We start from the raw sequence: 17915 nt of genomic DNA on the forward strand, positions 1-17915 counted from the left end.
GGGTTCCTCCTTAACACCCTTTGATGTCAGAGACAGCAATTCTCCAGCACTGCGGCTAAGGAGGCTTCTTTAGAGTTAAAAGCACACACATAACCTTACCCAACGGATCCCTCTCTTCTCTTAATCAAGAGGGCGCACCACTGCCCTACTCAGCCTCCCCACAAATAAGGACGAGATACGGGAAGGGTTAAAAGCAAGTGGTGGGTATAAAATCCTCGGAATTCTCTCTTTGAGCAACTAACTAGGGCTGTTACTGAAGCCCTCTGCGAGCTTGGATGCTGGGCGAGAGTGAGGCCACCAGGCAGTGAGCGCCCTCGGCGGCCGCGTGATCCCGGGGGTGGGGCCCGTTTCTGAGTTGGGGCTAGCTCCCCACCCCCAAAGGCCCCACATTCCGGGCCAGCAGCCCAGAAAGTCCCTCCCCGCAGGCGGAGACAGCCCCAAGAAGTCGACGCCCCGGTCCCGCCGCCCGGCCACTACCCAAAGGCTGCCGCCGCCTCTCCAAGTTACTGTGGACCCCGCGGTGCGGAGTATGGGGCGCTGATGGCCATGGAGGGCTACTGGCGCTTCCTGGCGCTGCTGGGGTCGGCACTGCTCGTCGGCTTCCTGTCGGTGATCTTCACCCTCGTCTGGGTCCTCCACTACCGAGAGGGGCTTGGCTGGGACGGGAGCGCACTCGAGTTTAACTGGCACCCGGTGCTCGTGGTCACCGGCTTCGTCTTCATCCAGGGCATCGGTACTGGCACCTCCTGGGGGGTGCGGGGAGGAAAGCGGGGAAAGCGACTGGGGGCAGAGGGTCCTCCGTGAAGCGCCTCCCAGCTGAGGAAATATTGGAGTATCGCGGGGCCCAGAGAAGTGCGGTGAGGAGCGCGCGGGAAGCCAATTTGGCGGGGTGGGAAGGCGGCGCGGGAGGGAGGCTGGCCGGCTCTGGGAGCGAGACGCAGCTGCGGTTCGGGCGGATAGCAGCGAGCGCGGGGCTGGGGGTGCGCGGTGGAGACGCGCTGCTGGGGGCGGCGGAGCGTGGCCCGCCCCACTTGGTTAACTCTTTGCGGCGAGTGGCTGGGACGCATTGGAGGCGCCTCCAAGACCCGGAAACTTGAGCCCGGGAGCGATACCGGAGCGCCGCGCAGTCGGGCCGCTGCAGCCCGCTCGCCCCGGAAAGTCGCCCCTGTGGACCGAGCCTGCGCAGTCGGGGGCGCGGAAACACTTTCGCCCCAGCCTGTTGCTGAACTTGCTTCCAGCCTGCAGACGAGGAGGGCAAGGCCCCAGGGAAAGATTGCCGGGGCGAGAATTTGCCCCTATTTGTAACATCCTAGGCCCTGGGTGAAGGGGCAGGCCAAGGGGGGCGAGTGAAGCATCCGCCCTAGGTTCCTCTCCTCCTAGAGCGTTAAGCTCAGTCGAGACCGGGAAGCTGCCAGGACTCCAAAGAATGTTTCGCCGCCCTGCCCAGTCATTGGACAGTCTTGAGCCCGACTGGTTTATGTGGCAGCCGAGGGCGAAAGTTCCCCCGCCGGGCTTCCTATTGGGCACTGGCCCAGCACTCCGGGTGGGAGATGCCTGGAGAGGGCCCGCGGCTGCCTTGCACCGAGGGATGCCTGTGCTCCGGCTGCCAGCGGCGCGAGCTGCGTCCGTGTTTGGCCCGCGGCGAGCCAGCCCCGGGCCTGCATTCTCTGGGCTGAGGCTGGCGCGGGGGTGGGGCTCGGCAGTCGCTGGCAGTGTTTGTTGTCATTGTGTAGTGCCTCTCACAATGTCCTGACAGCTTCCTTCGGTTTGCCGTGTAGCTGGAGGAACCTCTAGCTTGTGGCGCAAACAACTTATTTGTAACCACTTCCCAAAAGGCATGGCCTTGAGAAAGTAGTTAGAGAAAGGCAGCAAGGGGTGGACTGGGGTTATGTCGCAGAAGATAATCGAGAGTAGTAGCAAGGGTTTGGAAAGATATGCCCACTGGCCGAAATCTCTAGCTTTGCCTCCGGGCAGGCTGCCTTTTCTTCACCAAATATTTAACTCCCCACAAACGAGTGTGCAAAATAGTGCTGACCTCATTCCTAAAGAAAAGTGATTTTGGTTTTTGTTTTTGTTGGTTGTTTTAAACTTGTACTGCAGCTTTCGCAAGTGTGGCCAGCATTCTCCCACTCTGGAATGTAGTGGAAGGTGTTACTAACCCTCAGCATTCAAAGGGTTCCCTGATGTGAGATCGGCATCAGGGTGTGAGCACCACTGGGCACCTAAGGCATTTCGTTGCGTAACTCTCAGTTATTTTGCCACTACGCTTATAAGAGAAAAACATACTCAAGTTCCAAAGTAACTGTCAGAAGCACTCTTTCCTTCATGGTTGGAACCCTTAAGTTTGGCCCAGAGCTGTCTACACCTTGTTTGCTCAAAGAGTAGAACCAGTCTCCTCTTCTACCCAACTCTTCAGAGCAGCTTCTAATACCAAAAAACTTTCTGGAGGTCTTGGAATATCTTCTCATAATTAAGGTTAAGGGAACAAGTGTTATTACTCGTTGCCTGACTTGCCACAGAGGAGAAGACGTCGGAATGGCTAACAGTGATTGCATGCTGTATGTCCGCTAAGTGCATTATGTCACATGTATGTAAGAGTAAACTGAGACAGAGAAGAGTTATGTAACTTACCCATGAAAGCTGTTTTAAGTCTTTTCAGTGACCTTATCGTCAAAGTTTGATTCTCTGCTTTTATGGCAATATGCTTATTTTCTGCCAAATCTTTTTAGACAGCGAAAACCTTCATGTAAAATATGTTTTGAAACTCTTCATTCATGTTAGAGTCCAATATACAGTTTTCCTAAAAGGTTTTTTAATTTCTCTAAACTTTGTACTTCTCTTAATCTGTTCATATTTACTCTTGGACAAAAATGTGTAAATTTTGGCAATTTTCATCTGCTGTTCTTATGAAAATCTTGTTTCTTTTTTTCTTTCTTTCTTTTTTTTTTTTTTCTTTTGAGACGAAGTCTTGCTCTGTCACCCAGGCTGGAGTGCAGTGGTGCGATCTTGGCTCACTGCTACCTCTGCCTCCCAGGTTCAAGCAATTCTCCTGCCCCAGTCTCCCGAGTAGCTGGGATTACAGGTGCGTACCACCATGCCCAGCTAATTTTTATATTTTTAGTAGAGACAGTGTTTCACCATGTTGGCCAGGCTGGTCTCGAATTCCTGACCTCAAGTGATCCACCTGCCTTGGCCCCCCAAACTGCTGAGATTACAGACGTGAGCCACCGCACCCAGCCGATCTTGTTTTCTTTGGGTTCAGTTACTGTATTTGTATCAGTGGTCCAGAGTTTGTCCCGTCATTACTCATCGTGTTTCCTGTTTGGATCCTGGATGTGCAAATCACTTTAATCATATAATGCATTTAATTGACATGAGCATAAATGTTTTCATAAATATAGGCACATGCATAGTTCTCCCCAGTTCTTCCATATCTTGGCCCACCCACCCACATTCCTCACCCTAAGTATTAGGAAGGCTCCAGTGGAAGGAGGGGGAGTAATAAATAAACTTTATAGGCCGTGAGGGACCCACACGTTACAGACTTGCCATGTTATAGCAGACTTTTTTACTGTGTGTGATTGCTGCAAGGAGGAAAATTTTAGGCTATGAGATTTCAGATCTCTAACAAAGAACACGATGTAATGGAGTTCTTCTCTTCTGTAATACACAAATATTTGGAGATGAGGAAAGGAAGGCTAAAGTACAGTTATTACTCTAAGTATAAGATGTTTTAGAAATGCAATATACAAATAGTAAACAATATTTGAAATTAAGAACAGGTATGAGTCCTTTGAAACACCTTTAAGAAGTAAGCTCTGGGCCGGTGCAGTTCAGCTACTTGTGAGGCTGAGGCAGGAGACTCACTTGAACTCGGGAGGCGGAGGTTGCGATAAGTGGATATCTCACCATTGCACTCCAGCCTGGGCAACAAGAGCGAAACTCCCATCTCAAAAAAAAAAAAAAAAAAAAAAAAAGCTCTGGCCGGGCATGGTGGCTCACGCCTGTAATCTCAGCACTTTGGGAGGCTGAGGTGAGTGGATCACCTGAGGTCAGGAGTTCGAGACCAGCCTGGCCAACATAGTGAAACCCTGTCTCTACTAAAAATACAAAAATTAGCTGGGTGTGGCAGCACGTGCCTGTAATCCCAGCTACTCGGGAGTCTGAGGCAGGAGAATTGCTTGAACCTGGGAGGCGGAGGTTGCAGTGAGCCAAGATTGTGCCATTGCACTCTAGCCTGGGCAATAGAGTAAGACTCTGTCTCAAAAAAAAAAAAAAAAAAAAAGAAAAAGCTCCAAAGAAGCAAAGTTAACATAGAAGTTACAAAACAAATATCCCTCTCCTCCTTTATTCCCCTTTCCCTTTCTTGCTAACCCTCCCTCTCCTTGTCCCATTTTATCCTCCATGTCCCTCTCTCGCTCTCCCTTCCTTTCCCCTTCTCTCTCCCCACCTCCCACACTCCAAGTATATTTTGGAAAATGTATATATTCTATATTAAAGTATAGCAGATCATGGGAAATCTAAAACTAAAATAAAATTTTAAACTAGTGGGAAATCTAGCTAACAGACTCTGACATGAATGAGGAAGAGTTTAGAAGAGGCTTTGTGCTTCTCTGAAAGAAATGTTTCCCATGAAATAAGTATACTACTAGGAAATCAGAGAAATGAACCTTGAAAAGGAGGCCACAGAAAAGACTGAAACAAATAAACGCTCTCAAAGTGGCTGTTGACCTTTTAAAGGTTCAGCAAGGTGGAATGTGTTCTTTAGTGAAAGGTAGAAAATTCAGGTATCTAAGTTTAGTGAAAAGAAGCCTTGGCAATTCTATACTCCTTCCTTTCCTGTGTAGAACTCGTTTTATTGTATAAACTGAAGGGAGAGAAATTAAATAGTTTAATGATCTCAAGTTGATTTTGTGAGAGAATATAACTACCTTTAAGTAACATTTAAAAGACTAACAGAAATTAAGAGCAGTTCTTAAAAAGCAGTTGGGATATCCTATTAATTTATCTAAAAGTGACCAAATTCCATGATTACTTAAATAGACTTGAAAAGCTCTTGGGGTAAAATCCAGCAAATAAGAAAATGGAGAAAGTGCCCCAAATACCTACTCTAAAATAAGCTTCAGGGACACCATTGATAATAAAACCTGTCAATCTTAGCGATACAAGGGTTTTTACAAAGCATAAAGAGATGATTTAAAGAAATTTTGTGAAGAAAACCACAAAAAATATCCCCAACATATTTTTTGTTGTAAACAAATACACATAGATTTTAAAATAATGCAACCAATAAAAATGTTTTAGATACGACTGTGGTGCTCAGTTCTATATCCCCAGCACCTAGAATGACACTGGGAACTGGCACATGGTAGATGAGTAAGTGGTTGTTGAATGAATGATTATTTCTGTACCATCATTGAATTGTTAGTAACAAAATGCAATTTACAGCCACTTATTTGTGACTATAATAATAGTGTTTAAAGTAAATACACGCTTGTCTTTCCCTAGCGATTCTCCTGTTCAGCCAGTTTAAAAGCACTGGCTTATCAACCTCCAGGAAGAATGGACATCTATTGCACTGCAAATGCATCTTTATTCTAAGGCCTCTAGCTGATGAGAATGTTGCTGCTTAAGTACAGTCTGTGCCTCCTTTTCCCTTCATCCCAGTTTTCTCTCCTTTTTCTGCATCAGGTTTCCCCCCTAACTGGCTTATTTCCAACATAGTATAATTTCTATCATCTTCGAAAACAAAACAAAATCACTCTTGACCCTGTATGTCCCTCAGCTACTGCCTCAATTCTCTGCTTGCCTTACCACAGAACTTTTTGAAATTTTTGTCCATACCTGCAGTTTCTAGTTCCTTTCTTCCTATTCTTTCTTGAGCCCTCTCCAATTAGGTTTTCACCTCCTGCTCCACCAAAATTGTGCTTAACATGGTAGCTAATGATCTCCATGTTGCTAATTCCATTGGTCAATTCTCAGTCCTCATAGTGTTTGAGTGGAAGGCAGCATTTGACATAATTGACCCCTCACTCCTTGGGACACTGTCTTTTTTTCTTTTTTCTTTTTCTTTTTTTTTTTTGAGGCGGAGTTTCACTCTTGTTGCCCAGGCTGGAGTACAGTGGTGCGATTTGGGCTCACCACAAGCTCCACCTCCCAGGTTCAAGTGATTCTCCTGCTTCAGCCTCCTGAGTAGCTGGGATTACAGGCATGCTCCACCACGCCCAGCTAATTTTGTATTTTTAGTAGAGACAGGGTTTCTCCATGTTGGTTAGGCTGGTCTTGAACTCCCGACTTAAGGTGATCCACCCGCCTCAGCCTCCCAAAGTGCCAGGATTACAAGTGTGAGCCACCGCACCCAGCCAGGACACTTTCTTTACTTGGCTTCTCTTCACCTGGTAAGTTGGGTGGCTTCCAGGACACCTGATTCTCGTGACTCTTCTCTCTTTCCTGGCTGCCTCATCCTCAGTCTCCTTTGCTGGTTCTTCCTCATCTTCCTGATGACTTCAGGTTAGAGTATCCCACGGCTCAGTCTTCTGACCACTTCTTTTTTTTCTACACTCACTTCTTTAGTGGTCAATCTTATCCAGTCTCTTCTTGGCTTTAAGTACTATCTACACACTGAACCCTCTCAAATTTGTGTATTCAGCCCAGACTGTTCCCTGAACTCCAAATCCAAATATCTATTTGCTTACTCAAACTCTCTACTTGAATATCAAATAGACATATCCGAATCTCAGCTCTTGATCTTCCTCATGCCTGCAAAACCAACTCCTCCCAGCACAGGCTCCACCATCTCAGTAAATGGCAACTTTATCCTTCTAGCCGTTCAGGACAAAATTATGCAGTCATCTATGATTCTTCTCTTCCATACTCCTCAGCCATTTCACTAGAAAATCTTAGAGACTCCAAATTCAAAATACAGTATTATCCAAATTCTGACCACTGACTATTAATTTATTGTCTGTCTTCTCCTACTAGAATATAAGCTCCCAGAAGGAAGGGATTTTGTCTGTTTTCTTCAATGCTGTATCCATAGCATTACCTAACACATAATAAGCATTCAATAAATATTTACTAAATTGATGGAAGTTTGGCCAGTTCTTTAAACCAGAGGGTCACACCTACAAGGATCAGTGTACAAAGTAAGTAGGTGAAGTCGATTTAGTATACAGCACCCACCAGGGTGTCTTTCTGGATTCAACTAGATATTCAGACACGAGAGACTACTGCCAGGGGCGGTGGCTCACGCTTATAATCCCAGCACTTTGGGAGGCCAAGGCGGGCAGATCACCTGAGGTCGGGAGTTCGAGACCAGCCTGACCAACATGGAGAAACCCATCTCTACTAAAAATACAAAATTAGCCGGGCATGGTGGCTCATACCTGTAATCGCAGCTACCCAGGAGGCTGAGGCAGGAGAATCACTTGAACCCAGGAGACGGAGGTTGCAGTGAGCTGAGATTACGCCATTGCACTCCAGCTTGGGTAACAAGAGCGAAACGCCGTCTCAAAAAAAAAAAAAAAAAGACATGAGAGACTATTAAGACCATACTGGACACCAGTCTACTCAGAATGATGTAGGACAGAAGCCAGAGCTTGCTGGCAGGGCAGTGGCAGGGCAGTGGCAGTGGGCATCCTTGCAGCAGCAGTCAACATAGCCCTCAGTAAGCTATCCTTTCCTCAGGTGACAGCTCAGGCACTGGGAGATGAGATCTGCACTGGTGAGATCAGAGCTTAAAGTCCCCATGCCACATAGGAACCATTGTCTTTTGTAGTACTCTGTATGCCTAGTTCCATGATCCCTGCAAGGGATATGTAGTGGGTTGAATAGTGGCCCCCAAAAAGGTATGTCCAAATCCTAATCCCAGGTATCTGTGAATGTGACCTTATTTGGAAATAGGATCTTTGCAGATGTTAACTATGGATCTCAAGATGAGATCACCCTGGATTTAGAGTGGGCCCTAAATCCTATGATTGGCGTCTTATAAGAGAAAGGAGAAGGAGATTTGAGACAAAGACACACAGAGAGGAAGGCCATGTGAAGACAGGCGGAGATTGGAGTGATGTGACCACAAGCCCAGGAAAATGGAGAATTGTCGGCGCCCCTAGAGGCCAAAGAGGGTATGGCATGGCTTCTTCCTTAAGACCATCCTGCTATTATAACACCTTGATTTTTAATTTCTGGCCTCCAGAACTGTGAAAGAATAAATGTGTTGCTTTAAGTTACTAAATTTCTGGTAATTTGTTATGGTGGCTCTAGAGGATTAATATAGGATATAACAGTTATCACTGCACTCTGGGAAGCCCAAAGTATTGGTATCGTCATCAGGTATTTACAGATTTTTCTTTGTTTCAGTCCAGACACAGTTTACCAATTGGGTCAGTTTTTATTATTACCAGTGTTGCCTAATAACTGGTGACAAGCCACTTTATCTGTTTACGAGGACAGTTAATTAAAGATCAGATCGTCATGCAGCAGAGCACAGGTGTGAGAGGTGGGAACTGTAGGGAACTACAGAGTGCCCACTCCTGGCAAAACAGGAAGTTTCCACTTAGCCCTAGTGGGTCATGGCTACGTGAGGATGCCAGTCCAAGGTTGCCAGGGCTTCTAATTGTCCCGAGAGAATCCAGATTTTTAAAAAATTGGTTCAAACGAAAAGTAAACCAGCCACAAAAACAAAACCTCCAAAACATTGGGCTGATCAAACAAAACATCTTTGGACCAAATTCTAGTCCATAGCTTCCAGTTTACAGGTGACTCCTGCTAGGGTTTTCTGACTTGACTTTGCAAGGTTTTACATTTTTCCCTTAAAAGGTAGAACATTCTTCCTTTTTAAGAAAGATAGAGGGCCAGGCACGGTGGCTCATGCCTGTAATCCCAGGACTTTGGGAAGCCAAGTAGGGAGACAAGTCTGGGCAACATGGTGAAACCCCATCTCTACAAAAAAAATACAAAAATTAGCCAGGCGTGGTGGTGTGTATTGATAAGTCCCAGCTACTCGGGAGGCTGAGGCTGGAAGATCACTTGAGCCTGGGAGGTTGACGCTGCGGTGAGCTGTGACCATGCCACTGCACTCCAGCCTGGGAAACAGAGCGAGACCCTGTCTCAAAAAAAAAAAGAAAAAGAAAAAGAAAAAAAAGAACAAAAGAAGGTTAGACTAGAAATCTTTGTTATAACTTTTTTCTTTATATAGAAACTTCCTTAAAAGGTCAAAACAAGCTTTGAAATGTCTATACAGACTTCGGCTGTACTTTTCTAAGTTTGTTGTTGTTGTTGTTGTTCAATTTCTTAATATATTATCCTATCCATTTAATTAACATATTTATTAAGTACTTACTGTGTGCCAGACACTGTAAAACAAGTAAGATACAACTCAGTCTGCAAGCTGTTCCCATTTGATTTGGTTGGACACGAATTATGGTTTCTTTCTTTTTGCTTGTTTGTTTTCATACAGGGTCTTGCTCTGTCAGCCAGGCTGGAGTGTAGTGGCGAAATCATGACTCACTGCAGCCTTGACCTCCCAGGCTCAAGTGACTCTTCCACCCCTCCCAAAGTGCTGGGATTACAGTTGTGAACCTCCACACCGTCCCAGCTCAAATTATGATGGGGATTTTTGTTGTTTTGTTTAGAGATGTAGTTTATACTGATCCTTAAATATTTAGAGCTGGCTGGGACCTTAAGTTCTACCCTTCATATTAGAGACCAAATGTCTGGCCAGGGTCAGACAACCAGCTAGTATCAGAGCCAGTACTCTTTCTAATCCATCATAATACTGATATGAGGCACAAGAAAATATAGCTGATCTTTCTGAAAACACACAATTTCTGAATATTTTTAAATGTGTATTCAATTAATTGAATTTTTTTCTTTTTATACATGTATTTGGTACGATGTAGCTGCCTTTGTGAGGATTTTAATCACTCAGAGATGTTTCTAGGCCTAAAAATATCTTCCAAATCATCTGAATCACTTCCTTCATTTTGACTTTTCAGAGATTTTCGGTTTCATGACTTTCATGCTGTGAGACAGTTTGAATGCACAGCCATGTTTCAAAGCTCTGATTTTCTTTGACAGCCACTGCAGGAATCTTTTCAAGAAGTTTATTTAAAGCAGATTCTCTGCTTTTTCATTTAAACTTAAGATCCTTTGGATAGAATCTGGTAAGCTCTTGCGTGCAGAGGGAAATGAGTTATGGAGACTGATAATCCTGTTCTGAACATTCTGCTAAGGAGACAGAAATAATACTTTATTCAAAGAGGGAAGGGAAGTGTAATGGGCACACCATGTTTAAGTAGAATTCGTAAGTGTTGTAAAATTCCAGTGTACTTCAAACTCAATAACTTACTCTTATTTTATTTTTGAATTCACTTCAAGTTGTTAAGTGGGTCCAAGTGCAGAATGCTTTTTACTTATTTGAAAGGGCCATTTGGTCTTCTATTAGCTAATACTTGGATCAGCAGTACAATTTTTCTGAGTTTTTTTATTTGTGCATTTTATGGGCCTGGCATGGTAGCCGGCAAAACCCTGTCTCTACAAAAAAATACAAAAATTAGCCGGGCATGGTGGTGTGCCCCTGTAATCCCAGCTACTCGGGAGGCTGAGGCAGGAGAATATCTTGAGCCCAGGAAGCAGAGGTTGCAGTGAGCCAAGATCACGCCACTGCACTCCAGCTTGGGCGACATAGTGAGACCCTTGTCTCAAAAAAAAAAAAAAGACTAAAAAATAAATATGTGAGGTGATGGATATGTTAATTAGCTTGATTTAACCATTTCATGATATGTGTGTGTGTGTGTGTATATATATGGAAATGTGTGTGTGTGTGTATATATATATATGGAAACATCATGTTGTATAGCACAAATATATACAATTTTTATTTGTCAACTCTCTTAATTAAAAATAAATTTAAGGCCGGGCGCGGTGGCTCAAGCCTGTAATCCCAGCACTTTGGGAGGCCGAGACGGGCGGATCACGAGGTCAGGAGATTGAGACTAGACTGGCTAACCCGGTGAAACCCCGTCTCTACTAAAAAAATACAAAAAACTAGCCAGGCGAGGTGGCGGGCGCCTGTAGTCCCAGGTACTCGGGAGGCTGAGACAGGAGAATGGTGTAGACCCGGGAGGCGGAGCTTGCAGTGAGCTGAGATCCGGCCACTGCACTCCAGCCTGGGCAACAGAGCGAGACTCTGTCTCAAAAAAATAAATAAATTAATTAATTAATTAATTAATTTTAAAAAAAGTAAAAGAGGATTTGCTCATTTGCTGGGCATACTGAATGAACTACGGTGCTTTATTAGCAATTATTCCTGTGCTTTATTTAGAATTATTTGGGCCGGGCATGGTGGCTCATGCCTGTAATCCCAGCACTTTGGAAGGTGGGATCTGAGGTGGGCGGATCACTTGAGGTCAGGAGTTTGAGACGAGCCTGGCCAACATGGTGATACTCCATCTCTACTAAAAATACAAAAATTAGCCGGGTGTGGTAGTGCTTGCCTGTAATCCCAGCTACCCTGGAGGCTGACGCATGAGAATTGCTTGAACCTGGGAATCGGAGGTTGCAGTGAGCCGAGATCCAGCCACTGCTCTCCAGCCTGGGTGACAAAGAGAGAGACTCTGTCTCAGAAAACAAAAACAAAAACATACTTACTGAATTCCTACTGTATGCCAAGCTCTATGCTAAATACTGGGATGTGACAGTGAACAAGATAGGCATGTTCCCACCCTCATGAGTCACAAGATTTTAACACAGAAGAACTAGAGTCAAAATGTTTTCCATGTTTGAGGACATTTCTCTCCCTCTAAGCACTCTTCCCCTACCACACACACTTTGACAGATTCCAAATTTGCATTGCCTGCTATAAGACAAACTCATATATATAAATAGTTTTGTAATGGTATATAGATGGAAATCTGGTGTCAAACCACAGACATTTTTAAATATCTAAAATGTATACATTTTAGAGAGTATATATTTTCACATATTCCTGAGTTTTGGTTATGCAACAAGGAGCTGAGACATTTTCTTTTCTTTTCTTTCTTTTTTTATTTTTTATTTTTTTGACAGAGACTCCAGCTCTGTTGCCCAGACTGGAGTGTAGTGGGTCACTGCAACCTCCATCTCCCAGGTTCAAGCAATTCTCCCACCTCAGCCTCCCTAGTAGCTGGGACTACAGGCGTACGCCACCATGCCTGGCTAATTTTTGTATTTTTTGGTAGAGACAGGGTTTCACCACTTTAGACAGGCTGGTCTTGAAATTCTGACCTTACGTGATCCGCCCGTCTTGGCCTCCCGAAGTTCTGGGATTACAGGTGTGAGCCACTGCACCCAGCCGACATTTTCTAATAATTAAACCCAAATTCAAGTTACTGTATTTTTCTCTTCATTGTCTTAAGATAATTATACACAGATATTAATTTCTTCCTCCCTCCCTTTCTTTTTAAGTTTATCATGTTAGCATGGTCCACCATCAATATCTTTTCTTTTAAAGGATTTAAAGTATATTTCTCTCATATATATGTTTGTATTTCCCCTCCTTTTCTGGGAGAAATGGAATGCCAACTAGAGCCTCTAACAGCAAACCCTTGTTTTGGTCACAAGTAGCTGTTTTATACCATTTCCCCTTCTTGTGGGCTTAGGGGACCTTTTTCTTCCTTCTCACTGAACCTCAGGAATGGTGTCTAGGTAAGTGCCAAGCCAAAGAAGCAAGAAATATTTAAATTCCACTCTCCAGGCAGTTTTTATAACTGTCGAGAATAGATTCTTGTTTAGGAAATATGGCTTGATTTGTTAAGATTGCCCTTTTCTCCCAAAGTCCACCATATTTCAGTTGCTTATACATTTTAAAAAGAATGTAAACAGCTTATGCAAATGCAACATTTTGCATTTATCCTTCATTTATCCAGAGAGCATTTTGAAGCATATTGAACTTTGCAGCAGAGCCTCTATGTAGCCAGGATAGATGCTGTGAAAACTCCATGTGCTAGAGGTCACATGCCTCACTTGTGGGAGAGCTCCTCAAATCTCCGCAAGATGCCTATTGAGTAGGTAAGACTAATTGGCTAGTGGGTTTGCAGGCTTATGAAAATATTGTTTTAACTTTAAAACTGGAATGAGCTGTTTCAACCATAAGAAAAAACATAATAGATCCCTAAGTACCCACGACCCAGATTTAACAGATGTTAAGCTTTTCAGCAACATAAAATTTTATAAGCTGTTAGCTGGGTATAGTGACACACACCTGTAGTCCCAGTTACTCTGGAGGCTGAGGTGGGAGGATGACTTGAGCCCGGGAGGCAGAAGTTGCAGTGAGCCAAGATCGCACTACTACACTCCAGCCTGGGTGTCAGAGTGAGACCCTGTCTAAAAATAAATGAATGAATAAATAAAAATAAGACATTTTATAAGCTAAAACTTAGAGCTGGTGAGAATCAAGGATGAGACAAAGTGATGGAGGAGAGAGGTTGTAAGTAGGTGCCCTAACCCAAGCCAGAAACAAAACGAGATAGAAAAACTCTTAAAGAGACCCAGGGAGACTCTCACACCATAATTGTCCGGGCTCATTTGGATCAGAGGTGAGCACTCTCCTGCTTCAGAAACCCCAAAGGGCTTCCCCTTAGAGTAACAGGATAATAATTGGTGTTTGATGACCCCAAATGATCAATAAAAGATTGAATGTATTCTATTCATTCTACTGCTGCACAGGGAAAGCCAGTGTGCAGCCAATTTGCGTAAATGTAAAAGGTTTTTAAAAATCAAGTTTTCACACTCAAAGGGGGTGAAGTTCAGTTTTACAGCAAATTTGACACATTTCTCTGTGATGCTTCATAGTATTAGAAAGAGTAAGAAGTCTTTACTGGGAACACAGTTGTCTTTGAAGTTTTGGCTTTATTTATTTATTTATTTATTTTTGAGACAGAGTCTTGCTCTGTTGCCCAGGCTGGAGTGCAGTGGCTTGATCTCAGCTCACTGCAACCTCCACCTCCTGGGCTCAAGCAGTCCTCCTGCCTCAGCCTGCTGAGTAGCTGGGACTATAGGCACACACCACCAGGTTTGGCTTATTTTTGTATTTTTTTGTAGAGATGGGGTTTCACCATGTTGCCCAAGCTGGTCTTGAACTCCTGGGCTCAAGCAGTCTATCCACTTAGACCTCCCAAAGTGCTGGGATTACAACCGTGAGCCACTGTGCCTGGCCCCAGCATTTTTAAAAAGTAAACTTTTTTTACTGAAGAACAACATACACGCACAAAAGTACCTAAATCAGAAGGGATGTGTTTTTATCACATGAACACCTCTGGGTACCCAGACCAAGAAGCAATATTCTAGGCACAGAACCCCCCCAGCAACCCTTGTAACTCCTTTGAGTCATGATATCATGATAGTTCCTCTTTTTTTTTTTTTTTTTTTTTGAGACAGAGTCTTGCTGTGTCCCCCAGGCAGGGTGGAGTACAATGGTGCGATCTCAGCTCACCTCAACTTCTGCCTCCTGGTTCAAGCGATTCTCATGCCTCGGCCTCCCAAGTAGCTGGCATTACAGGCACATGCTACCATGCCCAGCTAATTTTTTGTTTTTTTGAGACAGAGCCTGGTTCTGTCACCCAGGCTGGAGTGCAGTGGCATGATCTCTGCTCACTGCAACCTCTGCCTCCCTAGTTCAAGCGATCCTCCTGCCTCAGCCTCCCAAGTAGCTGAGATTACAGACGTGCACCACCATGCCCAGCTGGTTTTTGTATTTTTAGTGGAGACAGGGTTTCACCATATTGGCCAGGCTAGTCTCAAACTCCTGACTTCAAGTGACCCACTCACATTGGCCTCCCAAAGTGCTAGGATTACAGGCATGAGCCACTGCACCCAGCCTGTATTTTTAGCAGAGACAGAGTTTCACTATGTTGGCCAGGCTGGTCTTGAACTCCTGACCTCAAATGATCTGCCTGCCTCAGCCTCCTAAAGTGCTGGGATTACAAGTGTGAGCTACTGCGCCCAGCCTACTCTTAACTTTTAATATCAGAGATTAGTTTTTATTTTGGGAAATTTTGATATAATATGATCCAGATTGGGGAGAAAATGCTACTGTGCCCTTCATTGTTCATAATTTGCTTTTCGAGTGTTGAAACCCTGAGTATTTTTTTTCTGTATGTAGATATTCAAATTCACTCATCTAAGACTCCTTACCCAGGGTGGTGTTTGTATAATATGATGGTGATGATGATAACAAAAAAACAACAATATTAATTTTAAACCATGAATTGAGGAGGGACAAACTACTTACCCTCTCTGCCTCAGCTTCCTCTGTACAATAGTAATAATTCTATCTTCACAGAGTTGAGGTGAGAATTATAATGAAACCGGGAAGCACTTAGATGGTACCTACTACCTAGCAAGGACTGAATTGTGTGTGTGTGTGTGTGTGTGTGTGCGCGCGTGTGTAATAAATGAGCCCAACCCAGGCAAAGGGGAGATGTGTTATTAGGTCTTCATATATCGCACATTTTTATTTTACTATTGTCTGATCACACACAGATTGCAGAAGGCTCCACTTTGTAGATAAAAGGTCACTAGGTCATTGGGTAAAGAGGCATTTGCTTTCCCAGAAAACTAGAGAATTATGTACGGTGTGCTTAGAGGAGAAAAAGCATGAGGAGGGGAAACCACAGTGTTTGCATTGACATCAGTTTAGTTTCTAGATTTGATGAGTCTGTAGAAAGTGCTTTGCGCTTGTTTATTTAAACAAAACTTACGGGTCACACATACACACAAGTAACCTAGTGAAATCTGAATAAGGGATGCAGGAGGAGGGAGAGAAAAAAACAAAAAATAAGTAAATCAAAAAAAACCTGAATAAGGTCAGAGGATTATATCAATGTCAATTTCCTGGTTGTGCTATGGTACCATAGTTATATAAGATGTTAGAGAAAACTGGGTGAAGAGTATATGAGATTTCTCTGTACTGTTTCTTACAACTGCTTGTGAATCTACGATAATCTCAAAATAGTTTAAAAAATAAGTTCTAGTGTTCTATATAGCACTGTAGGATGACTAAGCAATAATATGCTATATGCTTTCAAGTAGCTAGAAGAGAGGATATTGAATGTTTTCAACAAAAAGAAATGAGTTTGAGGTGATAAATATGCTAATTACCTTGATCTGATCACTATACATTGTATGTTTTGAAACATTACTATGTACCCCATACAATTATTATATGTCAAGTTAAAATTTTAGGCCGGGCGCAGTGGCTCACACCTGTAATCCCAGCACTTTGGGAGGCCAAGGTGGGCGGGTCACCTGAGGTCAGGAGTTCAATATCAGCGTGGTCAACATGGCAAAACCCCGTCTCTACTAAAATTAGCTGGGCGTGTAATCCCAGCTACTCGGGAGGCTGAGGCACGAGAATCTCTTGAACCCGGGAGATGGAGGTTGCAGTGAGCCGAGACTGCACCATTGCACTCCATCCTGGGCAACCAAGAGCAAAACTCCATCTCAAAAAGAAAAATACAGAGATTTTAAAAATACTTATGGAGGAGCTACATGCTTTGAGTCCAGGGCTGCCTTAGGCTCTGGGGATACAGTAGAGAAACAGCAAGACACATTAATGCCCTCAGAGAAGATGAAGTAAGGGTGAGAGGGGCCTTGAGCTTGCTTTAAAAGTGTACTTTTTAAGGTATTGCATTAAATCATTTGAAAAGATTCCTTGAATATAGAAATGATTATCCAAAAAGTCTCCACATTCTCAAGGAAGAATAACCAATCAACATTTACAGGATACCCGTATACACACTACATTTAGTAAGTAGCAATCCTTCAGGGTTGGGATTAAGTAAAAGAAATATTGTCCTAATGGTGAGGACTGTTAAGTGTTAGAATGGAACCAAAGAATAGGAAAAATGACATCTTGTGCTGAAAGCTTTAAAGGGGCTGAATTCACATCTGTGTTTGTAGGTTTAGATGTGTTTCTGCCTGAAAAAGGAATAGATAATCTCTTATATTTTTATAATCCTATGAAGTTCCTGGGTTTTTTTTATTTGTTTGTTTGTTTTTTGAGACAGAGTCTCATTCTGTTGCCCAGGCTGGAGTGCAGTGGTGCGATCTTGGCTCACTGCAACCTCCGCCTCCCGGGTTCAAATGATTCTCCTGCCTCAGCCACCCAAGTAGCTGGGACTACAGGTGCCCACCACCATGCCTGGCTAATTTCTGTATTTTTAGTACAGACCGGGTTTCGCTATGTTGGCCAGGCTGGTCTCGAACTCCTGACCTCAGGCGATCCACCCGCCTTGGCCTCCCAAAGTGCTGAAATTACAGGCGTGAGCCACTGCGCCTGGCCTGAAGTTTTATATATTAAAATTATAAAAGCCTTTGGTGAAGTGAGGCTCCTTTTTATTTTCTGGAATTAAGAAATGTTCATGAGGCCAGGCACTGTAACTCATGCCTGTAATCCCAGCACTTTGGGATGCTGAGGCGGGTGGTTGAATTGAGCCCAGGAGTTCAAGACCAGCCTGGGCAGCATGATGGAATCCCATCTCTACTAAAAATAGAAAAAATAGCTGGGTGTGGTGGTGTGTGCCTGCAGTCCCCGCTACTCAGGAGACTGAAGTGGGAGGATCACCTGGGCCCAGGAGGTCAAGGCTGCAGTGAGCTGTGATCGCACCACTACATTCCAGCCTGGGTGACAGAGAAAGAAAAGAAAAGAAATATACGTGATACCCTGCTGATATAGTGGAATCCATCTTCTGAGGAAGTATTCTATAAACTTTTTCAATCTGCCACACATTTCCAGATATCTAAATTTTCCCTGACACAGACTGGAGGTATGGATGGGGCAGGATTTTATCTTCAGAACAAAAATTAACTGCATGTTGGTTAAGGTGGTCATATAATTTATTGCTTAAACCAGGATGCTTAAGAAAGCACTTTGAAAA

At 43.9% G+C, this 17915-nt stretch overlaps 1 protein-coding gene across 2 annotated transcripts in view; it reads left to right on the top strand.

The window, feature by feature from the left end:
* Nucleotides 1–241: 241 nt before the first annotated feature.
* LOC101019786 (cytochrome b reductase 1) overlaps nt 242–17915 on the top strand; it is a 28359-nt gene continuing 10685 nt past the window's right edge. For both annotated transcript variants that reach the window (XM_003907598.4, XM_009182433.3), the window contains exon 1: nt 242–733. In XM_003907598.4, coding sequence (XP_003907647.1) covers nt 541–733 — 193 coding nt within the window. In that variant the 5' untranslated portion in view covers nt 242–540. The remainder of the gene's footprint in view (nt 734–17915) is intronic.

Source organism: Papio anubis, chromosome 10 (assembly GCF_008728515.1).
Source record: "Papio anubis isolate 15944 chromosome 10, Panubis1.0, whole genome shotgun sequence".
Classification (NCBI taxonomy): Eukaryota; Metazoa; Chordata; class Mammalia; order Primates; family Cercopithecidae; genus Papio; species Papio anubis.